Source organism: Podarcis raffonei, chromosome 16 (assembly GCF_027172205.1).
Source record: "Podarcis raffonei isolate rPodRaf1 chromosome 16, rPodRaf1.pri, whole genome shotgun sequence".
NCBI classification, from domain to species: domain Eukaryota; kingdom Metazoa; phylum Chordata; class Lepidosauria; order Squamata; family Lacertidae; genus Podarcis; species Podarcis raffonei.
Window position 1 is genome coordinate 11353176 of NC_070617.1, and position 26058 is coordinate 11379233.

Consider the following 26058-nt stretch of genomic DNA (forward strand, 5'->3'; position numbering starts at 1 on the left):
GAGAGTTGCTGCTGCCCTCAGGTCCTGCTTGCAGGCTTTCCATTGTGGGGAATCTGGGGGTCTGGCTGATCACTGTGAAAACAGGATGCTGGACCCAGCCTGGGCCTTGCAGAGCCAGGCAGGGGCCTGGGCCAGGTAGATAATGTGCCCCCCTTTTTTTACTCTGGGGATAACTGAAGTCTTATAAATAAGTAAGTATACAAATAATTTTCACAAAAGTTATGCTGACAAATAATTTTATTTCAAGGCTTGAACCGTATCTGCATATAAAGACAAAATGGAAAATATAGATACAGTGATACCTTGGGTTACATACAGTTCAGGCTACATATGCTTCAGGTTACAGACTCCGCTAACCCAGAAATAGTGCTTCAGGTTAAGAACTTTGCTTCAGGATGAGAACAGAAATTGTGCTCTGGCGGGGCGGCGACAGCAGGAGGCCCCATTAGCTAAAGTGGTGCTTCAGGCTAAGAACAGTTTCAGGTTAAGAACGGTCCTCTGGAACGAATTAAGTACTTAACCTGAGGTACCACTGTATACAATAGTGCATTCACCCCAGTGCATCCCCTGCGGTTGTGAATATCCTGACCGAGGCCCCCTTTGGAATCGGAGGCCTGGGCCAAGTGGCCCATATGACCCCCCCCCCTCTGTCTGGGCCTGGACCCAGCAGAGCTTTTCTGATGGTCTTAGGGGACCTTGGGTCTGGCTGCAACCCTCACCGTCCCTGCATCAAACCCTCCTTGTGTGTTTTTACCTGGCAGGACTCTGACCAACCTGCCCATCACCTGGCAACATTATGTCAGGTGACTGATGGGCATGTTGTCCTGCTCACCTGTCAAAAGTCCCTTATGCAGCTCTTGGGAACCGCAGAAGAGGCTTTGCCAACCCTATGCTCAGTAAAGCTCCCAGCATAGGGCTGGCAAAGCTGCTTTCTTCTGGGATCAGCTACATGATGGAGCTCCCCACATGAAACCCAGCTGCACAACTGGTCCTGCCACACACCTGATGTCTCATGCGGTGTCAGGTATGGGGCAAGTGGGTGTAGGTTGGGGGAAATGGACCCCCCTGTGCCAAATTGGGATCTGTGCAGGGTCAAATCTGGCCTGCTGGCCAGAGGTTCCCAACCCTTGCTATAACCCCTGCAGCCAGTGAATGAATGAATGAGCAAGTGAAAGAGAAAATGTGAATGAAAGGGATATGATAGAAAGAAAACAGAAGAGAAAGAATGGGAGGAAAAGGAAAAGAGAGCGAATGAAAAAGAGAAAGAGAAAAATGGAAGACTAAAAGAGTGAAAGCGTGAAAGAAGAAATAATAATGAATGAAAAATAAAAGAATGAAAATAAAAAAGAAACAAAAGACAGGAAAACTGAACTAAATAAACGTAAGAGAAGAGAGAAAGAATAATAAGAGAAAGAAGTGAAAGAAAAAAGAAGACTACAAGAGCCAGAATTCAAAAAAGGGCAGGCAGAAGGAATGGAAAATAAATAAAAGGTAGAAAGAACGAGGGGAAGAATAAATGAGGGGAAAGGTATGATAACATAATGAAAGTGTAAAAAAGAATAAATCAATAAATGCAGTAATAAATAAAGTAATTAAATGAATTGAAAGAGAACACAGGTGTGTGGTGGCCTTGGGGAGGGATACATACGTACATGTGTGTATATATGTGTGTGTGTGTGTGCAATAGGAGATAAAATCGCTTCGGCACAGATTTGACCACCTCGAACCGTTTCCTGCCCCTTTAAGGCGAAGCTCTCAGCCGACCCTACCGATCGCGCACCCTTTCTGTCCCTCGGCGGCCGCCTTCGCGCATTCCGGCAACCTGCCCACGTGAGCCAAACAGCGGCCGCGCGACAGACCCGCCGCTTCCGGTGCGCTTTTGCTGCTGCTGCTGCCGCCGCCGCTGCCGCCTGGGAAGAGAGAGCGAGAGCGCCGGTCCCTCGGAGCGCAGGTGAAAGGCGGGGGGGGGGCGCTCCTTCTTCCGCCCCCTGGGAAACGGCAGTAGGGGGAAGGGGGCTCGCTCGTACAGGCCCCCTCCCCACCTGGCGCAGCCTGCCCTGCGGGGTTCTCCCCCCATTCCCCAAATATGCGGTCCCTTTAAGAAACAGGGAAGGGCCCCGCCCTGACACCCCCCCCCCTTTTCCAACCTCGCTTTTGGCTCCTCCCCCTTTCCAGGTCATTTGCTCTAAAGACCTTTGGGGGGGGCTTACATTTAACCCTTTAAGATCTATGGAGGGGAAGAAAGCTGGGGCCGTTAAGCGTAAGAAATGGGTGGGTGGGTGTTTATGGGACGAATTTAAACCCCATAGGTCCTTCCCCTGGGGGTAAGTAAATAATATGTGCATTTTATTTATTTGCAAAGATTTATAAGAGGCGTAAATTGAAACCGCAGATAAAATCCACAGAACTATCTTGAAACAGAAACAGTCACCACCAATAATTAGAAAAAACTGAAACACTGATGAGGTCAATAAAATTTTGAAAGCGAATCTAGGTAACTAAATTTGTGTCTTTGGGTAGGTTTGCTATAATAATGATCATAATAATTTCAAATGTATTCAGCAGGCTTCTTAAACAATATTGTGAGGGTGGACACATCATGCTCCTTCTGAGGTAATTTTCCACCTTCCTTCCCCGACTCAGCTCTGACCTGTGGCTCCCAGAAGCTCTCAGCATGTGACAGCGGTCTCAAACCCTCAGTGAGTTAGGGACTTCACCTGCATGTGAAGACAGGCTCCAGTGGATTGAGTGGACTAATAGACGGTCTAATGGTCAAGAAGGCCCAGCTAGTCCAAAAACTGCTAGAATTATTGATGCTTAGAAAAACTGCTATAAGCTGCTCTGAGCCTGTGGGATAGAATGCCTGACCCTAGGGTTACGCAGTTGACTTAATGGTTGAATAGGAATTCGAACTTGGGTCTTCCCAGCCCTAGTCTTTCAGTCGAACTGCTATATCCCACTGGCTCCAAAGTTAGAGTCATCACAGGGTGGAGGGGCTAGTTCCTTCATCCCCCACCCCTGGAAAGTCTACTGTAGCTTTTACAAACAGCTTAAGACAGGATTGGCCCGTGTGGTGACCTCCAAATGCTGTTCGACTCCAACTCCCTTTTGTTTGGGGTTGATGGGAGTTGTAGTCCAACAACATCTGGAGGTCACTGCATTGGCTAATCATGTCCTCAGATACGGTCAAACCTCGGTTGTCGAACGTAATCCTTTCTGGAAGACCATTTGACTTCTGAAACCTTCGACAGCCAAGGTGCGGCTTCCAATTGCTTTGCAAAAGCTTATTGCATGCAAGCGGAAGCCACGTCGGACGTTCGAGTTCCGAAAGCTGGAGCATTTACTTCCGGGTTTTCGGCGTTCGGGAGCCGAAACGTTCGAAAACAGAGCCAAAGTTTGACTGTGTAGAAATGAACCAGCAAAACCTCCCTGGAGTGGAAATGCAATGAAAGACGGACTTTTTCCTTGCTTGTTTTTTTCTACCTTAACAGGCAGCTGTTTAAGGCAAGAGTGTGGGTGGCGTTCAGGCACTCAAGGCCTTGGCTGCACACACTGATCTGATAGTCCTCTCCAAGGTTGGGAGGTTTGCTCTCTCTTAACTACAGAGAGTGCAAAAGAAAACAGGACACGTTCTGGAAACAGAACGGTGGCGGAGTTGTATTAACACGACAAAATCGTGACCAGCAATTCTCTCTGTGTGTGGCTTTTAAGCCATTCTTGGCAAGCAGACAAAAAACACCTCCCAAACTGGCATACAATAAAGTATCAAAAAGTATGACAAACAAATGAGGATTCCATGTATTATCACTGTGCCAGTGCAGCGTGATAACTTTTGACTTCGAAGATAACTTTTAACTGTAGCTTTATTCCAGAAATCTTGGGACAAATGTTTGCTGGGTGGCACAGATTGTTCTGTTGTACAGATTGCTCAGGGCTCTGCCTCCGTGGTCACAGGCAGCATGCTTCTGAATACCTGTTGCTAGAAACCACAGGAGAAACTGCTTGCCAGTTTCCCACAGACATCTGGCTGGCCACTGCGCGAACGGTGGAGGGTGGACGGATCCAGCAGGCTTTCCTTACGTTCTTATATTTAAAAATTCTGGCTCCCGGAATGTTATTTCCTTTTGCTAACCTCTTCCTTTCACTGTCGCTGTTAAAGGAACTAACACAAATTTCTGGACTCCTCCTGTTTCTTTTGCAGAGCTTGCTGGCAGTGGTGGTGGCAGCCCAGCCCAGCAGCATGGAGGCTACAGCTCTGGAGAGCCTCATTGAGATGGGCTTCCCCCAGAACAGAGCGTAGGTGTCTGTCCCTGGGGAGGGGTGGTAGGCATGTGAGGGTTAAAATGGCAAGGCCAGGCCTTCTGGTCCCACATGTATTGCCCAGAAGGCCTAGAAAGAAGAAAACTGGATCTGTGCAAGACCCCTTCTCTGCTCCCAGTGTATATGTGTGTTAGCTTGCAGGTATATATATGTATATATATGGGATGCGGGTGGCGCTGTGGGTTAAACCACAGAGCCTAGGACTTGCTGATCAGAAGGTTGGCGGTTCGAATCCCTGCGACAGGGTGAGCTCCCGTTGCTCAGTCCCTGCTCCTGCCAACCTAGCAGTTCAAAAGCACGTCAAAGTGCAAGTAGATAAATAGGTACTGCTCCAGCGGGAAGGTAAACGGCATTTCCGTGCGCTGCTCTGGTTTGCCAGAAGTGGCTTAGTCATGCTGGCCACATGACCCGGAAGCTGTACACCGGCTCCCTCGGCCAGTAAAGCGAGATGAGCGCCGCAACCCCAAAGTCGGTCACGACTGGACCTATTGGTCACTGGTCCCTTTACCTTTATATATGGGTATATGTATATGTATATGTTCCCAGTGTATATGTGTGTTCAGACAAGCAGTACTAGACCATGGCCATTGGCCTTAATTGAAAATCAGAGCCTTTACGAAAACCTGTAGCTCAGTGGTAGAGCATTGGCGCTGCCAGTCAGTGTGGACAGTATTATCTCAGTGGTCTGACTCAGTAGAAGACAGCTTTCTGTGTTAGTATTTGGGAAGGGCTACAGCATCTACCTGGCCTGCAGAAGGTCCCTGGTTCAATCCCCGGCATCTCCAGGTTCGGCTGGGGGACATTCCGTGCCTGAAATCATAGTAGAGAGCAGCTGCCAGTCAGTGCAGACAGCATTGCTCTAGGTGGACCAATGATCTGACTTGGTATATGGCAGCTTCCTTTGTGGACGTTACTTAATTGTTGCGGCGAACCCTGTCGTCGTCCCGCAACTCCCATCCCACCCTAGATGAAGGGGAAGTTAGGCTGGGGTTATGAGTGCCCTGTGCTTCCAGCACTTCTCACAGAGGCAGAAAAAATGTAGAATAGCCCTGTGTTGATATGTAGTTCACTACCTCTTCCCTCTCCTTTTTCCCCAGAGAGAAGGCCCTAGCGCTAACAGGGAACCAGGGCATTGAATCAGCGATGGATTGGTGAGTATTGGCTCCCTTCTTCCCTGCTACGGACCCTTGCAGCCCTCTTTTTACTAGTCTTCGCCTGAATGGTGCCTCTCTCTTAACTCCCAGGCTCATGGAGCACGAAAATGATCCCGACCTGGATGAGCCATACGTGCCCCCCCAAGGCCATGTTCTGAGCACAGAGGAGCCCCCCGAGGGAAGGATGCCGGAGTCAGTGCAAAGTGGATCAGGTCAGAGCAAATCTGGAGAACTTGAGGTGGGAGGGAACCTCATCAGGGGGTCCTGTGCCTGGCCTAGTTCTTACTATCACCTGGGAGAGGAAGGGGAGATTGGAAATAGTTCCATCCAGCCAGAATTGAGCTCCTTCGAACCTCCATCTCTTTCCATTGAGGGCAACTTTTCCAGAGGTTCTAGAACAGGAATAGCCGACATCTCACCCTCCAGATGTTGGACAGCAACTCACATCATCCCATCCCAGGCTGGGGCTGATGGGACTTAATAGTTCAGTAACAGCATGCTGGCCCACCCCTGTTCTGGAATCCTGCCTCCAGAGAGCCTTGCTTGGTCAGTTAGATTTCTCCAAGAAAGATCTATGCTAAAAGCCGCAAACCAAAATCTGAATGTTTCCGTTGCTGCTTCTTTGTCAGCCTTCTTCCTTAACATTCTTGGCTCTGGTTTTTCTCCCTCTCTCATCATTCTAGAACAGGCATCCCCAAACTCGGCCCTCCAGATGTTTTGGGACTGCAATTCCCATCATCCCTGACCACTGGTCCTGTTAGCTAGGGATCATGGGAGCTGTAGTCCCAAAACATCTGGAGGGCCAAGTTTGGGGGGTGCCTGTTCTTGAACTCTGGAAGTACAGTGTGGGAACGGACAAAATAAAGTCCTTCTTCCCAAACAGCGTATGGTTAAATCTGTGGAGTCCACTCACAGTAGAATCATAGAGTTGGAGGGGACCCTGAGGATCCCTTCTTCAGGGTCAGCCACTCAGATGGCTTTAAAAGGGGGTTAAACAGATTTATGCAGGATAAGGATCCCAGTGCTTCATTCTCCAATGCCAGAAGCAACAGCTGCAGGGAATCACAGCTGGAGGAAATTACTGTTGCACTCAGATTCTTTGACCTTTATGTTGTGAACCGCTCTGAGATCTATGGGTATAGGGTGGTATACTACTACTACTACTACTACTACTAATAATAATAATAATAATCCAGTGAACAGGCTCTGGTTATGTTCATATGTTAATTTTCCTTTTCCTTTTTTCTTTTTCTGCTCGTCCTCAAATATAGGAATTTCCTTGCTTGTCTCCTTGGGTTCTTCCAAGCCCAGAGGGTAGCAACATAACAGGTTTATCTCCCCATAGATCCCACGTTAGAGGAGCTGACGGAGGAAGATAACCGACGCCCCCTGAGCGAAGAAGAGAAGCGGGAGCAGACAAAGAGGTAATCGTAATTCTGGCGCCTTTAAATTCTGCGACCTGAAAACCTGGATTCTGCGACTAGAATATGATTAGGCTAATCATGCAAGCCTGCATGTCCCCCCCGCACTTTATGTGGAACTTGGGTCCCTATGTGGTATTGGACTTCCAGCATCCCCAGCCAGAATCACTGGGTGTCAGGGATGATGGGACTAACGAAATCTTGATGGTTAGGTAAGGCATCTTTGCATAATTGTGCTGCGAAGTGAGCAAGGCACAGAGCTGCACCTTCCAACTCCACCCTCTCTTGTTTACGGCGATGCCCCTGTGTGGCTTACGAGATCTCCCGGGGATTTTCCCCATGTGCTTTCAGGATGATGGAGCTGATCACTCAGAAGCAGCGAGAGCGGGAGGAGCGAGAGAAGCGGGAGAGCATTGAGCGGGAGAAGCAGCGCCGGAAGCAAGGCCAGGAACTCTCCCTCATCCGCCAGAAGCTGCAGGAAGACGAGATGAAGAAGCTGGCCGAGGAGAGGCGCAAGGAGAAGCTGGAGGAGAAGTTGGCCAAGTGAGAGCCTGTGGGGGGTGGCAGTGGGGACCCGGAGGGGGGCTGGAAGTGGGGAGGGGGCTGCTCCTATAGAGTGGAGAACAGCAGTAGACCTCTCTCTCTCTTTTTTTTTAATAAATATTTATTAAGGTTTTCCATTTTATACAAACAACAAAGAAAAAAAAGAGATAAAACACACACACACAAAAAAAGACAATATTAAAAACACATAGTTTCCAAAACCTAGTTTCCAAACCATCGTCCTTTGACTTCCTCGAACCTCCCCTTCTTGTTTTCTAGATCAAATTATTTATCCAGCAAATCCTAATCTCCTAACTTCACAATTAATTAACCCTTTATTTTCTATTCAGCTTCTTAAATTATTGTAACTTAAACCCTTATTAAAACAAAAGAAAAAGAAAACATATTTCTTCCATATTCTTTTACCATAACAGCTAAAAACCATTGGTTTCAATCCAACTCCCTTCAAAATTCAGTAATATTACAATATTTCTTTAAATAGTCCTTAAATTTCTTCCAATCTTCTTCTGCCAACTCTTCTCCCTGGTCGCGGATTCTGCCAGTCATTTCTGCCAGGAACAGCAGCAGACCTCTCATGGTCTGTGGGTGCTTTTAACGCCTTCCCGAATCAAAGCAAAAGAGCTGCAAATATAGGAAGTTGCTTCTCTGTCGAGTCAGGCCATTGGTCCATCTAGCTCAGTGCTTCCCAAACTTTGACCTCTGGCTGATTTTGGACTACAGTTCCCATCATCCTTAGCTAGCAGGGCCAGTGGTCAGGGATGATGGGAGCTGCAGTCCAAAAACAGCTGGAGGCCCAAGACCACTCCCCGAACCCCTGGAGTGTTACTGCAGATGAATACTGAGCTAGGTCTTGACTCTGTACAAAGCAGTTTCCTTTTTGCCGCTGGGATAACCCCATTCTTGACACCAAGACTGCTCTCAAATGGCACTCTCTTGTGATTGAGTTGCAGCCTCCCTTGCTCTCCTACCCCCCCACATGAAAACTCTTCTCCTTTCCAGGCAGCGGGTGCGAGAGAAGATAGAGCGCGACAAGGCCGAGAGAGCCAAGAAGGTAAGCAAGCAGCAGAGACTGGGAAAGGGGTGTGCTCTGAGAGTCGTGTTTTTGCTCGTGGCTTCCTTCCACGAGAGATGTGGGACCCACAGGTGGAAATAAAAAGAATTAAAAATCAAAAGGGATAATCAAGGTAACGGATGCGCTGTCTCCAGTCTGTTCTGTTTCCTAATAATAATAATAATAATAATAATAATAATAATAATAATAATTATTATTATTATTATTATTATTATTATTATTATTATTATTATTATTATTTTAAAAATACCCCACTCATCTGGCTGGGTTTTCCCAGCCACTCTGGGCAGTTTCCAACAAAATATTAAAATACAATAATTCCAGTCTCCTCAAGGCTGACCCAGAGGGAGAGAAAGGACAGGGGAGCAAATAAGCTGAGGCTGATTCACAGAGCATGAATTCAAGACTTGGGGAAACAGCCCTCCAAACATTATTGGGCTCCCATTTGCTATCAGCGCTGACCGTTGACCATGTGGCCTGGGGCTCATGGGAGCTGGGAGTCTATAAACAGCACCTGGCTATCCGTATTTCAGCACTGCATCCATTTTAATGGAGTATATGTAGGAGGGATGTTGCGGGAGAGAACTTTCAGAAAGGCCAACTCCCACCTTCTGTGCAAAACGGTGGAAGCCAGCAACAAATGCATTGCAAGCTGCTCCTGCTTGTTTGCCAAAGCTCTTAGGCCAAGGCCCTGCCTGCTGGGTAAACCCTCCAGTGTTGTTAAACTTAAATCGTAGAGTTGGAAGGGACTCCAAGAGTCATATAACAGACCCTGCGTTTATCACCCGAGGCCTTTTTCATATGCCTCCTCCACAAACGGTCTGAAGGGCGGCAATACGAGAACGGGCCTTTTCTGTGGTGGCTCCCCGCTTGTGGAACGCCCTCCCTGGGGAGGCTTCCTGGGTGCCTTTGTTACATATCTCTAAGCATCAGGCAAAAACATTCCTCTTCTCCCAGGGTTTTGACTAATTAAACAATCTATGGCCTTTTAAACTGTGGGGGTGGGAATTCTTTTTGTTCGTTACTATGGTGGGTTAAACCACAGAGCCTAGGACTTGCTGATCAGAAGGTCGGCGGTTCGGATCCCCGTGACGGGGTGAGCTCCCATTGCTCTCTCCCTGCTCCTGCCAACCTAGCAGTTCGAAAGCACACTAAAAAGTGCAAGTAGATAAACAGGTACCACTCAGACGGGAGGGTAAACGGCCTTTCCGTGCGCTGCTCTGGTTTGCCAGAAGTGGCTTAGTCATGCTGGCCACATGACCCAGAAGCTGTACGCCGGCTCCCTCAGCCTATAGAGCGAGATGAGCACCGCAACCCCAGAGTCGGTCACGACTGGATCTAATGGTCAGGGGTCCCTTTACCTTTATGGTATGTACTTTAGTGTTTTTCTATTGTAAACCACTCTGTGACCCTCGGATGAAGGGTGATGTCAAATTTAATAAATGGTAATAGTAATAATATGGGACGCGGGTGGCGCTGTGGGTAAAAGCCTCAACGCCTAGGGCTTGCCGATCGAAAGGTCGGCGGTTCGAATCCCTGCGGCGGGGTGCGCTCCCGTTGTTCGGTCCCAGCGCCTGCCAACCTAGCAGTTCGAAAGCACTCCCGGGTGCAAGTAGATAAATAGGGACCGCTTACTAGCGGGAAGGTAAACGGCGTTTCCGTGTGCTGCGCTGGCTCGCCAGATGCAGCTTTGTCACGCTGGCCACGTGACCCGGAAGTGTCTCCGGACAGCGCTGGCCCCCGGCCTCTTGAGTGAGATGGGCGCACAACCCCAGAGTCTGTCAAGACTGGCCCGTACGGGCAGGGGTACCTTTACCTTTACCTTTAATAGTAATAACAACCTAGTCCAACCTCTTGCAATGAAGGAATCACCACTACAGACTCCTTGACAGATGGCCATCCCTCTGCTTAAAATGAAGACCACCGCCTCCCATGGGAATCTGTTCCCCTTTCGAACAGCTCTTGCCACCAGAAAGTTCTTCCAGATGTTTAGTCGGAATCTCCTTTCTTGTCATTTGAATCTATTGATTTCAAATCCCCCCAGAGCACCATCTTCTATGTGACAGCCTTTTAAATAGCTAAAGATGGCTCTCGGAGCTCCTCTTCTCCGGGCTAAACAATGCCCACCTCCCTCAACCGTTCCTCATAAGGCTTGGTTTCCAGACCCTTGATCGTCTTGTTCACCCAGCTCTGCACACTTTTCAGCTTGTCAATATCCTTACGGGGTCTTCGCCGCGGGAGCACATTCACCTGGCGCTATACCAGCTGCACTGGCTCCCGGTGGAGTACAGGATCAGGTTCAAGGTGCTGGTTTTAACCTTTAAAGCCCTATACGCCTTAGGGACCCTCGTACCTACGGGACCACCTCTCATAGTATGTCCCACGGAGGACCTTACGGTCTTCAAATAAAAACATCTTGGAGGTCCCGGACCACAGGGAGGTTAGGCTGGCCTCGACCAGAGCCAGGGTTTTTTCAGCTGTGGCTCCAATCTGGTGGAACGCTCTATCACAAGAGACCAGGGCCCTGCGGGACTTGACATCTTTCCACAGGGCCTGCAAGACAGAGCTGTTCCACCAGGCCTTTGGCCAGGTCACAGTCTGACCCCCTCCTTTGGCAATCTTCACAGAACTCTAGCCCAATGGTTGCCATGAATTTGATTTTGAATTAATTTTAGAATGAATTGGTTTTAGAATGCATTTCAATCAATTGATTGATTTTATGTAAATTGTGTTGCTTTTATTGTTGTTAGCCGCTCTGAGCCCGGCTTTGGCTGGGGAGGGTGGGATATAAATAAATTATTATTAATAATAATAATAATAATAATAATAATAATAATAATAATTTGTGAACAGGGCTTTCTGCCCCTAGGGTGCAAGCTTGCCCTGAGAACAAACATCAGGATGATGCTGGGCAGCTGTCTTTTGTCCACTGACCCACCTCTCCTTTTCAATTCAGTTTGGCGGCGGCTGCAGCAGCTCTTCCCAAGGCTCCACCCTGCCTGAGCAATCGGCACCCACACCGGTTCCCTCGTCACCCAGCCAGGAACCCCCTGTCAAGCGAGAGTATGATCAATGCAGGATACAGGTAACTGACTGCGGGGCAGGCTGTGTGTTTGTGTGTAGAATGCTGCTTATTCTCATCTGTTTCTTGCACATACCATAAGCCACTCTGCTTGCGATATATAGCCATGTCGTGGCCGGCCTTAACCTTTTGCATTCCTGCCGTAAAAGACTCCTTGAAATCTTCCCTGCCTAATGCAAGCAGGAGTAGACCAGGACAGGTTATCAGCAGTCCAGCCATGCAAACTGGAGGAGACTGCAGTTCCAAACTGGTCCCTGCTGTGAGCCTCCTTTCACCCATCCCCCTTTAATTTTATTGATCTTAAAATAAATACAGAACCATGTCGAAATGCAATTAGCAGAAAATGCAAACAGCAGTTCAAGCTATTTGCCCAGGATGCACAACCAAAAAGGGACAGCCTAGTTAGATAATACTAAATCTATACACCCCGTTCCTTGATCCTTATTGGCACATCTCACAAAACCTGTCAGAGAGTAAAGAAGGGATATTCTCTGGCTCCACACAATGGATAATGGAAATATGAACCTACTTTTTCCAAAATAATGGTAATATTTCTTAGTGTTTCTGTAGTGCTTTCAGGTGCTTCAGTGCATTATCTAGCTGTAATCCTTACACAACAACCCTGCAAGGTATTATTCACCACATTGCAGATGGGCTGTGGGGGGGGGGCTGAGATTGAGGGCTCGCCTAGTAAGGCCACCTAGTATTTTCATGGCAGAGGCAAGGCTCCAGATGTTGACTTCCTGACTGCAGCTCAGTATACTTCGCATGCAGAAGGCACCAGGTTCAATTCCTGGCATCTCCTGGTAGGGCTGGGGGAGCCACTCCCTTCTGAAACCCTGCAAAGCTGCTGCCGGTCAGTGTAGACAGTACTGAGCTAGATGGACCAAGAGTCTGACTTAGGAAAGGCAGCTTCGGTGGCTCCCTGATGATTTTCTGGACTTTGTGGTGGTGTCACTTGAGATAGCTTTAGGCAGGCCCCCACTTCTGATCTCTATCCCCACATTTGCAACAAAAAAGGGGTGGTGATGATCATCATCATCATCTCCCCTGTGGTTAAGGATTATCGAGAGAGTGTGCAGAAAGCATATGAACCACATAAAGCACTACAATCCTTAAACCTTAGCATTCTTAATTATTAATGAAATGAGCAATTACCATTGCATGGTTAAAACCTTTGGCAGAAAAGAAATCTCCGAGTTCTGAATGAAGGTCTTTAGTAAAAAAAAGTTTACATGTGCATTATCATCCCAATGACTGCAGTTAAGATTAGCCACAGTTTAGGGTTCAGATATAACACTAAACTGCAGCTGGCTAAAAACGTACATTTCCCCATCATCTCCCTGTGGAGAGAGAGGACAGCCCAGAACCCCCAAGGCTTATTCATGTTCATGGATGCGACAATCATGCACCATTTCAGATCCTCTCCTCCTGTGTTTTCCTCAGGTGAGACTGCTGGACGGCACGTCGCTCACCCAGACATTTCGAGCCAAAGAGCAGCTGGCCGCCGTCCGGCTCTACGTGGAGCTGAACCGCAAGGACAATGGTGACGAGCCTTTCCACCTCCTCACCAGCTTCCCGCGGCGTGTCTTCACTGAGGAGGACATGGAGAAGCCCCTGCAGGAGCTGGGTGAGTGAGATTGCTGGGGTAGGGAGAGGGAAGGGGGTGAGGGTTGCTTGGAGTGTTTCCCTCCTGCTACTCCGTGGAGGACGGAGGAATTCTCAGGCAGGGGCTGGGAACCTCTGGGTCACAAGCCCAGTTTGTCCCAGCATAGCTCCCAGTTTGGCCTACAATACCCACCAAGCTACGTCCCACTCCTAATACAGTGGTACCTCGGGTTAAGTACTTAATTCATTCCGGAGGACTGTTCATAACCTGAAGCACCACTTCAGCTAATGGGGCCTCCCGCTGCCGCCGGAGCACGATTTCTGTTCTCATCCTGAAGCAAAGTTCTTAACCCGAGGTACTATTTCTGGGTTGGTGGAGTCTGTGGCCTGAAGCGTATGTAACCCGAGGTACCACTGTACCTTATGTGACGTCAGGTAGAGATGCAGCCATTCTGGCTGTGCGTGGGGAGCTCAGTTGCGCAGCTAGTCCCTGCAGAAAGCAGGCTTGAAATCACTGCCTATCAGCTCACACATTTTGACTTCAAGCTTGTGGATTAGTTGTGCGCTGTGTAAAGCGCTTGGCAAACCCCTGACAAACATCACCCGAAGTCAGGTGAGCGACAGGTGAGCAGGGAAGATGAGGACTCGCCCCCCGGCAACACCAGGTTCCCGACCCATCCTAGGCCAAAGCACAGTCTGTTGGAAGCTGAGCCATTTTATGCTACATCTAAGAACACAGAGAGCCTGCACCAGAGGAACTGGTGACCTAATTTTTTTAGTTGCTGTTTTATTAATATTGTTTTATAGATTCTAAGTGCCATATTGATTTGTTGATCATATGATACGACTTTTGCTGTAAATGTGATGGTTAGCTTTTTTTTTAGTTCGTTTTGCTAATAGAATTTTATTGATTGCAATTGTTTTATTGAGGATTTGTTAATTATTTCATACGATTCACGCTGCATTACATTATTACGTGTTGTCGGTAAGCCGTTTTGAGATCCATTTGAATGAAAAGCAGCCTAGAAATACATCAAATCAACCCAGAAGCTGCTCCACTCCAGCTCCCACAGCCTCTGCCGGCATGGCCCAATGCTCAGGATGGGAGTTGCAGTCCACCAATATCTGGAGGGCCAGTTTTCCCCCAGACGCAATTGGAACACACACATTTCATCATCCCCGACTGTTGCCTGGCCCAGTTCTAGGGAGCCAGTTCCAAACTTCATCAGAACAGTACAGTGGTACCTCGGGTTACAGACGCTTCAGGTTACAGACTCCACTAACCCAGAAATAGTACCTCGGGTTAAGAACTTTGCTTCAGGATGAGAACAGAAATTGTGCTCCAGCGGCGCAGTGACAGCAGGAGGCCCCATTAGCTAAAGTGGTGCTTCAGGTTAAGAACAGTTTCAGGTTAAGAACGGACCTCCAGAACGAATTAAGTACTTAACCTGAGGTACCACTGTACATAAATATTGACTGTTTTGCTTTGACCCAAAGTTCTAACACCACGTTTGCCCGGCTAACTACTGGATGCAAGTTTTCCCCATTACCTCCCTCTCTCTGCCTCTCTCTCTGTCTCCTCTGTAGGTTTGGTGCCTTCTGCTGTGTTGATCGTAGCAAAGAAAGGCAACAGCTGAAGTGGCTCTGCTCCTCGCTCTCTCAGCCCCCTCCTTCCCTTGCTGCCGGAGGTGACTCTCACCTGACCCATGTGCTCTGTCTCTGGGGGGAGCGCACATCCCAGCCCCTCCTGGTTTTCCTAACCAACTCTGCCCACAGAGACTCCAAAGCGCCACCATGTCTTGGGGCTGGGATTCCGAATCAATGGCGATGATCGGGGTGGGGTTGGATGCGATGGAGAAAAGTGTTGGGCTTCCCCTCCTGTCGGGGAGGGAGGGGCAAGGTTGCAACTTGACTTCCTCTCTTCATGCCACACACACACCATGAATAAAACCTATTCTCTCTTTCCTTGTTTCTTGCAAGAATTCTTTTATCCCATTTGTTAAGTGGTAGGGCACTCGGAGTCATCTAGTTGGCACTGGGAGGGCAGTGCCTGGGGCTCTCTTCCAGGAAAAGGCTGCTATCCTGCTGCCTTGTCTCTCTACTCCAGGGACTTTGATGTATTTAATAGGGGTTTTTAAAAAACTGAACTTTCTAAAAAGAAAGAAAAATGCAGACACTGCAAACCAAATCATAACAAAGACGACATGTTCTGTGGGTACAAGCAGAGGAAGGAAAGCTGGTGGTCCAGACCAACCCAGCGCTCAGAATAGATCTGTACAAAGAGTCCGGGTATCAGAGAATTTCCTGGTCACCTTCTCATATGCTGCCAGTTGAGTCATGGCATCTGTCCTCTGTAGGAGTGGCGAGGATGTCACCTTCCGGTAGTGTTAGACATTTAGCCACCCTGAGTGCCCTTACAGAGGACAGATGCCATGACTCAACTGGCAGCATATGTTCATAATGAGGAATACAGATGCATCTCAATGGGGAGGGGGGGTTACACAAATGAGGAGCCATCACTGAGAAGGCCATGCTGCTTATGGGGGTCACTGCCAATTGGACAAACCTTCCATCAGGGTCCTGGATGGTTGGTATTTGAGCTGCTCTTTTAGATGAGTCATGTTGTGCAATTGTAGGAATTGGTGTCTCTTGCAACTGCAGCAGCCTCTTTTAACAGCACTCAATAATTTCTAAATTACCGTATTTTTTGCTCTATGACTCACTTTCTCCCTCCTAAAAAGTAAATGTGTGTGTGTGTTATGGAGCAAATGCAGGCTGCGCAGCTATCCCAGAAGCCAGAACAGCAAGAGGGATCGCTGCTTTCACTGCGCAGCAATCCCTCTTGCTGTTCTGGCTTCTGGGATTCAGAATTTTTTTTTCTTGTTTTCCTCCTCCAAAAACTGGGTCCGTCTTATGGTCTGGTGCGTCTTATATAGCGAAAAATATGGTAGTTTTGCATCCTTTTAAATCCCCTATTGAAGCCAGTGGCCCTCCCTGACCTCTTTCACAAATTGTGTTGTGTGAGGGAGCAAGGAACCTCTTCTTTCCACTTCTCTTTGCATGCTGCTGCAATTAAGATTAAAAACATGGAGGGGGACCCCTAAGTGAAACTATAGCCCCTGATGCAGAAACAGAGCTTGATTTAATTAAAACAAATCCAGTTAAATATTTACATTGAATACATGGTGCTTAGGGATGTTTTTTTAATGCAGGAGGAAGCAGATTTTCTCCTCTCCCAGCTATGACATACATCACAGCTTCTACTGACAATCTCCGTCGTAAGGAAAGCATGATATGCTAAAGTCTCTGCAGAGGGTGCACGGTGTCTTCTTGGCATATAAACCAGCTTGCCACGGACATCACAAACAAATCCAGGGTATTTCCCTCCATTAGTCTTTTATTGGCCACGGTTTGAACTGCTGCCAGATCCGGAAAAAGATGATGTGCATCCAGTAATGGGGTATTGCTATTCACTCCTCTTTCTTGTAGCTTCCAACTGGGTTTACCCACACAGTGACACCCCAACAGAAGAGACCTGGAAGGGAGAAAAAGAAAAGCATGTGAGGGGTGTGGCCCGAGGAAGAGTTCCAAGGGCCAGATAGAGGGGCCCATTTGGCCCCCTGGTCCTGAGGTTTCCCACCCTTGATCTTAAGTCATCCAAGGATGTATGCCACAAACAGCAGGAAGAAACAAAGGGTGCCAGTGGCAGAGCTGATTTCGAAACAGACATTGCCAATACCCCCACAAGATGAGGGAAGAGAAATGATTGCTAGTCTATCTGATTTAAGGGCAGATTTCCTGCCCCATATATGTTGAATGATTTGGACTAAAACTAGGAGAGATATTAGCACTCCCACTGAACCTACTTTCCCAAGTACAATTGAGCATAGATCAACCTCTGAACAAGAAATGATGTCCCCTGGGACTGGCAGGGTATGGTCTGAAATCCACACCCACCGGCTCAGAAGGGCAGATGCAGTTACCTTCACTATGGTGAGGGCAAACACCCTCTGCATATGCTCAGAGGTGACTTCACCCAAATGTCGATCTCGGCGCTGAGCCCAGTGCCAGATTTACGTATAAGCTAAACAAGCTATAGCTTAGGGCCCCACTCACTTAGAAGCCCCAAAAAAATTAAAGGAGAAAAAAACTGGATGTACACTTCCAAAATATAAGATAAAAAACAAAATAAAACCTACATACAGCAACAGTCTTTTGTGTTGTGTAGGCTCCTATGATGTAAGTAATGGGCCCCACCTGCTGGCCTGCTCCCTAAAATATCACTGGTTTGCTCACTTCTATATAGGGTGCCTACATTCTGCATGGACTGGTTGCATGTCGCATGCAGCTGCAGACTGCAGTGCAGCACAGTTGAATGTAAGTCAAGCTGTTCTACCTGTTATCTAATATTAAAGCTTGCAGACTGATGATCAGGCAGCACAGACTAAGGGTATGAGCATATATTCAACACAAAAAACAGCGACAATTTGTTGTTGACAAAGGACAGCTGGACATATAAAGGACCCCATTACCTTCAGTAGCTTAGGGCCTCATCAAGCCTACATCCGGCCCTGGTGAGCCGCAGCTCAGCCTGCAGCCGGCCCCCCCCGCCCCCGGCATTGGGCTCCCGCCCCTCTCTGCGCCCCCTCACTTACAGACGGCGAAGGTCATCTGGGCGATGTTGCCCATGCTGGGGGGGATCCTGTGGCTCATAATCCGGAGGGGCCCCGAATAGACGAACAAGGAGGAGGCGATCAGTGCCCCCCCGCTCAGGGCGCGGCAGCTGAAGCAGGACCAGAAAAAGGACCGTTTCTGCTCCGGTGAGGAAGCGACGCGCTCGACGCTGGAAGACATGTCTCGGCTTTCCTGCGGAGGCGGGAAGATGGCGGCGTCCAGGACACCGCGCCGGAAGCGGCTGGCGCCCAGAAGCCGCTCTGCTTCCTGTCAATCGTCTCGGTGGAAGCAGAAAGGGCGGCGTGTACTGCAATGGGTGTCCGGCATGCCAACAACTCCCCGATCGATTGGTTCCCCCATCGATTTGAATGGTCATGCTAGCTCCCGTCAGCGTTTGCAGGTGGAGGCAAATCTCAAGAGGAGAGGAAGGGGGAATTTCCTCCCTCCAGGAGATATTAGTTAGGGAACATCAAGCTGATTACGTCCAGCTATTTGTCCACTTCTCCATCTGTATAAAAGCCAGCTTTCCAATATTTTTCAGTGGAAGAATAGAACTGAAGATAAGGCTTTTGCAAGGGAAAGGGGCTTATGCAGGCTGTGGCAATAAAAGCAGATTTGATTCTGCTGGGTGGGCTTCACAGAGAGCAGGTTTAGACCATGCTTAGGCTGGCTTACTAAGGCAAATCATAGAGTGGGAAAACTCTCAAGTGTCATCTAGTCCAACCCTCTTGCAATGCAGGAATCTCAGCAAGAGGTCCCCCATTCAATGTGAAACCATACGGGGGAACTGCCCTGTCAATGCGTCATCCCACAGCTAGCCACCATTTGCCTGCCTTCTGATATACAACCAGTCCAGGAAGCAGCCCTGCCTATCAGATTCCTACTCCTTTGTGTCAGTGTTGCTTCAACCAGGAGGAAGATGGGGACAGTACTAGAATTAGATGGTTCCAGCTCCTGCTGGGCTCCCTGTCTTCTGCCCCAGCAGTTCCAAGGGGCACCAGCCACCACAGACTGCACACAAATGGTCTACATAAGATTTCTCATTTTTTTCCACTCATGCCAATGCATAGCTGTCATTCAGTCTAATGGGGAAACATTTAAGTCAGGGTTGAGGAACCTGTTTCTCCAGGTGAGGACAAACTCAAACTTCCATCAGCCCTGATCAGCATACTGAAAGAACCATGGATTATGGGAGTACAACAACTTTCAGCAGTGCACAGGTTCCCTAAGTACTGTTCATGGCAATGTCACTGCTGTGAGGGCCCAACCTACCATTCCATGCCTGGCAATGGGTGGCCTGAACCTCAAGTGATAAGAGGTCATGGAAAGCAAGGGTAAGGAAGCTTTTTTTCTGTACAAGAGGACCACGTTCCTTTCTGGGCAAGCTTCTGAGGACCACATGCCAGTGGTAGGCAAAGCCAAAGGCAAAAGTAGGCACGACAATGAATGTTACCTTGGTACAGTGGTCTAGTTTCTACACAATTACCTCTGTACCCTCCACCCAGCAAACAAGACACAGGATCAGAATCCAAGGCTGCATTCCAGCCAGGCAAACACTTCTGGGGCACAAAGCAGGTGAGAGGTGCAACTTGAAGAAAGTTCTGAGAATCAGATAGGGAGGTCTGAAGGTCTGCACTTGGCCCCTGGGGCTGAGGTATCCAGCTATGGCTGTAAAGTGTATGTTGCCATTGTACAGACAACTTAGCAAAAGATAAGCACCCTCTCTCTCTACACACATATTACTATCGTAACTACAAACTGCTTTTTTTTGTTGCTCGTTTACAGCAAACCCTTAAATAAGCACAGATGTCACTGTGATTTACAAAGAAAATTTTATCACTCAATGTTTACACCAAAGCAAGCCTTACAGCAAGAAGACAAAACAGAAGAATCTCTCCATTGAAGAGACAGTAAAGTCCTCCTAGATCCAGCTTCTGCAAAGTTCTCAGTTTAGAATAGAGTCCAGCCAGCACAGACTCTTTTTGCTTCACTGCTATTTTTTCCAGGGCCACGGCTTGTGAGCCACATTCTCATCGGTCTTCGATGCCTCTTTCAGGATCTCCATTACCATGGCGTTATGTTTTTGCCGCTCAGTCAACACCTGTGGGGTAGCATCAGCAAACTCCTGGAGGAAGAAAGAAAGACGTTTAGAAGATCCAGGAGAGGTGCCTTCAAAGGTGATGTCAAACCGCTGGAGAGTTTCAGCTACGGTTACAGAGACAGACACGGGAGGATTACATGTGCCCATTGGGGCCAGTATACTCTACTCTGACTGGCAGCAGCTCTCTCAGGATTTCTGGGGTCTCTTTCTCGTCAGCTGCTACCTTTAGCCGGAAACAACACGGGCTGAGCCCGGGCTCCCCGCAAGTGTACCGTCGCTTCCTCTGACCTCCACCGCAAACCCCGGAGACTGGAGCTTTCGCCCACCTTCGCCATCTCCTTTCTGCGCGCTTCGTCCGGCGCGACCACGGCCCAAAGCACAAGCCCTGCGCCCGTGAACCCCGCCACGAACAAGATCCCCTTTGCTACGCGGTAGGCAGTCTCCATGGAAGCAAACGACACCCCACCGCTCCAAAAACACTCCCCAAAAAACAAGCGGGAAGGACCAGCCTCCCTGGAAGGGCGAGGGGAAGAAAAAAGGTGGCGCACCACCTAGCGAGCAGAGGTGTGTCTGGGCTAGAGTGTCCCGGCCGCAAACTAGAGATAAGAAAAGGAGAGAGTTATGGAGATGTTAAAGGAGCGCCAAAGAGGGAAGGGAGTCTTGCTCTTTCTAACTCGGGTCTTCATTTGTGTTAGAAGAATTATTTCAGATTTGGTTTTTAAAATTGATTTTAAAATTTTCCCTGAAAATGCCGTAGCTCGGTGGCGGAGCATCTGCGTTGCAATGCACAAGGTTCAGTCCCCAATGGCATCTCTGAAGAAGCTCCTTGCCTGAAACCCTGAAGAGCCGCTGCCAGTCAGTGTAGGCAGTATTGAGCTAGAAGGGCTGGTAGATGGAAGTAGCAGGCAGCTTCCTCTTCTTTTTTCTGTGTTACTCTGAAGGAAAAGCGAAGCTGATGGGAATTGTAGTCCAAAATATCTGGAGGACACCAGATGGATGAAGGCGTCCCTTGAGAGTGCTCAATTTACCGCATGCTAAGTAGAGACATCATTTTGCCAACAAAGGTCCGTATAGTTAAAGCCATGGTTTTCCCAGTAGTGATGTATGGAAGTGAGAGCTGGACCATAAAGAAGGCTGATCGCCGAAGAATTGATGCTTTTGAATTATGGTGCTGGAGAGTCCCACGGACTGCAAGAAGATCAAACCTATCTATTCTTAAGGAAATCAGCCCTGAGTGTTCACTGGAAGGACAGATTCTGAAGCTGAGGCTCCAATACTTTGGCCACCTCATGAGAAGAGAAGACTCCCTGGAAAAGAACCTGATGTTGGGAAAGAAGGAGGGCACAAGGAGAAGGGGACGACAGAGGAAGATAGATGGATGGACAGTGTTCTCGAAGCTACCAGCCTGAGTCTGACCAAACTGCGGGAGGCAGTGGAAGATAGGAGTGCCTGGCGTGCTCTGGTCCAGGCGGTCATGAAGAGTCGGACACAACTAAACGACTAAACAACCTTGCAATCCTATTTAGCAAACTAAGCTAAACGCTCTGAAACTGCCAAGCCTGCCTGATATTTATTGGCAATTGGCATCTATTGATTGCTACTAATTACCTTATGTGACGGGTTTCTTTTCCCCTGGAAAAATAAAGCACAAGGGGGGTGGGAATCCCATCTCACATCACTGGTAAAAAGATGCCAAAGAGATGGTTTTATGGTGCGTTGGAAACCGTATACAGTATCAGACATTGCAGAAAGAGCTCACAGATTCTTCCCGCAAAGGATTCCTCCTGTTGGCTTGCGTGTGTCAGCAGATTAGCACGCTCATCTCTGTGCCATTTAAATAGAAGCCCCAGAGTTTGCTCTTGCCTTGCTGCCTGGGTGGACAGCATTCTGATTTGAATATCGTTTTTCATCACTCGTACCTTCTTCCACAGTACAGTGGTACCTCGGGTTAAGAACTTAATTCGTTCTGGAGGTACGTTCTTAACCTGAAACTGTTCTTAACCTGAGGTACCACTTTAGCTTATGGGGCCTCCCGCTACCGCCGCTGCCGCACGATTTCTGTTCTCATCCTGAAGCAAAGTTCTTAACCCGAGGTACTATTTCTGCTTTAGCGGAGTCTGTAACCTGAAGCGTCTGTAACCTGAAGCATATGTAACTTGCGGTACCACTGTAATTTACTGATGCTGGGACTTTATTGTGAGGTTGCCTTTTTTAAATCCATGGATGCCTCCTTCAGCGATGCACGTGCATCAGAAAGGTTAGATACAAAAATGTATTATTATTATTATTATTATTATTATTATTATTATTATTATTATTAAAAAACCCAGAAGTCTCACTTGAGGGTCAAGCCGCTATTAAAAGCAGAGGTGCAGGCCCAGCTGGGTTTGTCCCATCAGTTGGCAACCCACGTACACCTTGATATTTGCAATGAGGCACACACAACGGACAGACACCACCACCGTCTGCTTTAAGTAAGGCCTTCCCCACCCTTCGCACTAGCCCTGTGACAATCTCTGCCTTGAGCTCATTAGCTGTGCTTTGAGTTTCCATGATCTCAGAGGGCGATTAATATCCAGGGAATAGAGATGGATGGCCAGTGTCCTGGGGTGACCTCACCCCCCTGGATCTGGAAGCCCCTCCTTCTCCCCCCCCCATTGCTCTGTTATTCTGTCCAGAGCCTGGGGAAGCGAACACCCTCTCTGCCCCACCAATTCCACCAGACAAGGAAGAGGATATTTCCACTTCTGCCGGAAGAAGTTGAGCCCTGGGAATTGGAAGAGGATCCACCCAAGATCCCACAGGACCGATTTCCAGGAAAAGGTGAGAAACTGAAGGGGAGGGGGGAGGGTTCCTCTTGGCAGATTCCCAACTGAACCTGCTCTCCTGCCTTGTTTTCGAGGAGTTCCTATAGGAACATAGGAAGCTGCCTTAGGCTGAGTCAGGCTGTCGGTGCATCTAGCTCAGTATTGCCTGCACGGACTGGCAGCAGCTCTTCAGGGTTTCAGAGAGGAATCTCTTCTTCCCAGCCCAACCTGGGCATAGCTGTCAAGCGTCCCTTATTTGGCGGGACAGTCCCTTATCCCAGCGCCATGTCCCGCTGCTGTCCCTTATTGATGATGTCTCTTAAATAAGCTACTGAAGGTAATGGGGCCCTTTCTATGTCCAGCTGTCCTTTGTCAACAACAAATTGTTGCTGTTTTTTGTGTTGAATATATGCTATATGGTAATTTATGGACCTAAAGCCATTTGCACGCAACAAAATATGTATTTTATCAAAGTAATTGTTGATCCCTTATTTTGGCTGCTGATCCCTTATTTTGGAGGCTGCTGGTCCCTTATTTTCAAATCTGTAAGTTGACAGCTATGATCAGGGGCCTTCTGCATGCAAAACACGGAACCACTGAGCCATGGTTCCCCCTCCCAAATAAAGTAAGATTCCATGTTTCCTCATAGTTCTGAAGGCAGAGCCGATTTATTTTATTTAATTAAGTTTATATCCAGGCCCAGGGTGGCAACCAAGCAGTAATAAAACAATTAAGAAATACCATGGGGGCGGGTGGAGCCAGTATAGGTGCAGACTGGGAAAGGCTTATTCCAAGATGAATGCCTTCAGCAGGTGCTGAAAATAATATATAGGAACATTTGAAACTGCCTTTTAGTTCAGTCCATCTCACTCAGTTATTGTCTACACTGACATATCAACCATAGATAGGTTGAAGGGTCAGTTCTGGCAATGAATGTGTAGCCTCTTTAGTTACACCAGCTACCTGTTAATTCCCAGACCCAATTTCAACAAGCTAGTCAATGAGGACTTCAGTATGGTATACCACACATTCTGCAATTGCAACTTTGGCTCTGCTCCTGTGCCTTGTGCCCCAGAAATATTTTTTAAAAGAGTTAAGCTTTTATTCAAGGTAGAGACAAAATATTTGAGTTGGGGAGGGGAAACTTCACCTCTTTAATTTCTGCATGTCAAGAACATGTTTGTTTGTTTGCTTGCTTGCTTTTTAATGTGGCAAAGTTCCCAAACAGCTTCTCTTGAGAGCGCTCACATCCACACTCTCCATTTAAATCACATCTCTACCACTTTGTGCCTTCCCTCTAATAATCTCGGGAGTTGTCGCTTGTTACGGGTGCTGGGAACTATAGCTCTGTGAGGGGTCTCCTCTCAGCACCCCTTCGCAAATGACAGTTCCCAGGATCCTTCAGGGGAAGCCACGACGGCTTAAAGCAGTATAGGAGCGTTTTCAACATGTGGTGAAGCTGTGACCTCAGATTCTGACCAGCCCAACTTTGACATTGCTGCAAATCCCTTAGAGTTTAGGGTTGCTTCAGGAGTTATAAGACTCTGCATTTAATGAGTCTGCCATGCTTCGGAAGAGGATAATATTTCAGTTCCAGGGAGAGAAGGCTCCCCCAGCTGGAATATTTTTGCCACAATAGCACCCTGTTATAAGAAAAAACTGCTCCTTTTTCCCTTATGGGATACCCAAGAGCCCGTAGGTTCTCTGTCGGTAGGAGAAAATAACAAGAGGCCAACCAGAGAATATTGAGAAGCAAAGCAGCTAATAAGCCTGATCTCTATTAAACTGCCGCAACAGGGTCCCCCACTCGCCCCATGCAGGGAGGGAGGAGAGGAAGCCAGAACATTGGTGTGCAAGCTCTTATATAGACTTTTAGAATCATAGAATCATAGAATCATAGAGTTGGAAGAGACCACAAGGGCCATTGAGTCCAACCCCCTGCCAAGCAGGAAACACCATCAGAGCACTCCTGACATATGGTTGTCAAGCCTCTGCTTAAAGACCTCCAAAGAAGGAGACTCCACCACACTCCTTGGCAGCAAATTCCACTGTCAAACAGCTCTTACTGTCAGGAAGTTCTTCCTAATGTTTAGGTGGAATCTTCTTTCTTGTAGTTTGGATCCATTGCTCCGTGTCCGCTTCTCTGGAGCAGCAGAAAACAACCTTTCTCCCTCCTCTATGTGACATCCTTTTATATATTTGAACATGGCTATCATATCACCCCTTAACCTCCTCTTCTCCAGGCTAAACATGCCCAGCTCCCTTAGCCGTTCCTCATAAGGCATCATTTCCAGGCCTTTGACCATTTTGGTTGCCCTCCTCTGGACACATTCCAGTTTGTCAGTGTCCTTCTTGAACTGTGGTGCCCAGAACTGGACACAGTACTACAGGTGAGGTCTGACCAGAGCAGAATACAGTGGCACTATTACTTCCCTTGATCTAGATGCTATACTCCTATTGATGCAGCCCTTTTTTGAAATTGCCCACTTTTGAAATTGCCCACCCTGTAGCTCAAGAACCCCCCCCCCCAAATATCATACATACACCACAGAAAGAGGTGGTCCCCAGCAAAAATGTGAGTGTGTTGCTTCTCTCCTGTCTGCCAGGATACCTGATAATGTGATATCTGGTTGCCTTTTCTGGGTGGCCTGGCCATTCCTTGGAGATGGTAAATCCTGAATCAGATACTTGCCAGACTGTATTTACAGGGAGGTGTAAGCCCCTACAGTCCAAAGACAATTGGAAAGCTTTTCCCATTTCCTTCCTCCTTGCAGAGAAACATCTGAGGTCAATTTGGGAGAGTCAAAATGGTTTCAGAATTGCTCTTGTTGTAAACAAAACTCTGCCCAATTTCCCTTATGGGGTATCCAAGGACACATATAGAGTCCTTAAGTGGGTTCCCTATTGGTAGGAGAAAATAACAGAGGCCAACCAGAGAATATTGAGAAGCAAAGTAGCTAGTAAGCTTGATCTTTATTGATCTGTTGCAACAGGGTTCTCACTCACCGCACGCAGGAGGGAGGAGGAACCCAGAATAATGGTGTGCAAGCCCTTATATAGACTTTTGAAATTGCCACCCTGTAGATCTGAAACATCATACCTACATCACAGAAAGGGCGGTCTACAGCAGAAATCTGAGTGCTTTGTTTACCTCCTGTCTGCCAGGTTACCTGTTTAATGGCCACTTGATTGGATTGCCTGGGGAGCCTGGGCCAGTCTTTTGTAATGATAAACACTTAGTTCCTGAGCCAAATG

The 26058-nt window shown here is 48.0% G+C and overlaps 3 protein-coding genes across 4 annotated transcripts; 1 reads left to right on the forward strand and 2 right to left on the reverse strand.

Annotated features, from left to right (window-relative positions):
* Nucleotides 1–1828: 1828 nt before the first annotated feature.
* Nucleotides 1829–15184, forward strand: UBXN1 (UBX domain protein 1). 2 transcript variants are annotated; one of them, XM_053369948.1, is made up of 11 exons: nt 1829–1951; nt 2363–2466; nt 4202–4296; nt 5418–5471; nt 5565–5686; nt 6820–6898; nt 7247–7438; nt 8459–8510; nt 11488–11616; nt 13060–13243; nt 14809–15184. In XM_053369948.1, exons 3-11 carry the CDS (start codon nt 4241–4243, stop codon nt 14856–14858), a joined length of 918 nt encoding a protein of 305 aa, XP_053225923.1. In that variant the 5' UTR covers nt 1829–1951; nt 2363–2466; nt 4202–4240; the 3' UTR covers nt 14859–15184. The 2 variants fall into 2 exon arrangements, with proteins under 2 accessions (XP_053225923.1, XP_053225921.1); XM_053369946.1 differs by lacking the exon at nt 2363–2466.
* A 1160-nt stretch (nt 15185–16344) lies between these two features.
* On the reverse strand, nt 16345–18237 carry LOC128404400 (distal membrane-arm assembly complex protein 1-like). Its single transcript, XM_053369957.1, is given in 2 exon segments — nt 16345–16756; nt 17877–18237. Coding segments are annotated over 2 exon segments (411 nt in total). The 5' UTR covers nt 18223–18237; the 3' UTR covers nt 16345–16691.
* Nucleotides 18238–19710: 1473 nt separating this feature from the next.
* On the reverse strand, nt 19711–20751 carry LOC128404403 (ubiquinol-cytochrome-c reductase complex assembly factor 3-like). Its single transcript, XM_053369959.1, has 2 exons — nt 20323–20751; nt 19711–20020 (listed from the first exon to the last, which is right to left on the reverse strand). The coding sequence occupies exons 1-2, from the start codon at nt 20440–20442 to the stop codon at nt 19889–19891; spliced, it is 252 nt and encodes an 83-aa protein (XP_053225934.1). The 5' UTR covers nt 20443–20751; the 3' UTR covers nt 19711–19888.
* Nucleotides 20752–26058: the final 5307 nt, after the last annotated feature.

Excerpts from the sequence above, each read along its gene's own strand:
- UBXN1 (XM_053369948.1), top strand. The coding sequence starts at position 4,241 with ATGGAGGCTACAGCTCTGGAGAGCCTCATTGAGATGGGCTTCCCCCAG. Across the intron at positions 6,899-7,246 it reads AAGCGGGAGCAGACAAAGAG|GATGATGGAGCTGATCACTC; the intron begins GTAATCGTAATT and ends ATGTGCTTTCAG. Across the intron at positions 11,617-13,059 it reads ATGATCAATGCAGGATACAG|GTGAGACTGCTGGACGGCAC; the intron begins GTAACTGACTGC and ends TGTTTTCCTCAG.
- LOC128404403 (XM_053369959.1), bottom strand. The coding sequence starts at position 20,442 with ATGGAGACTGCCTACCGCGTAGCAAAGGGGATCTTGTTCGTGGCGGGG. Across the intron at positions 20,021-20,322 it reads GCAGAAAGGAGATGGCGAAG|GAGTTTGCTGATGCTACCCC; the intron begins GTGGGCGAAAGC and ends TTCTTCCTCCAG.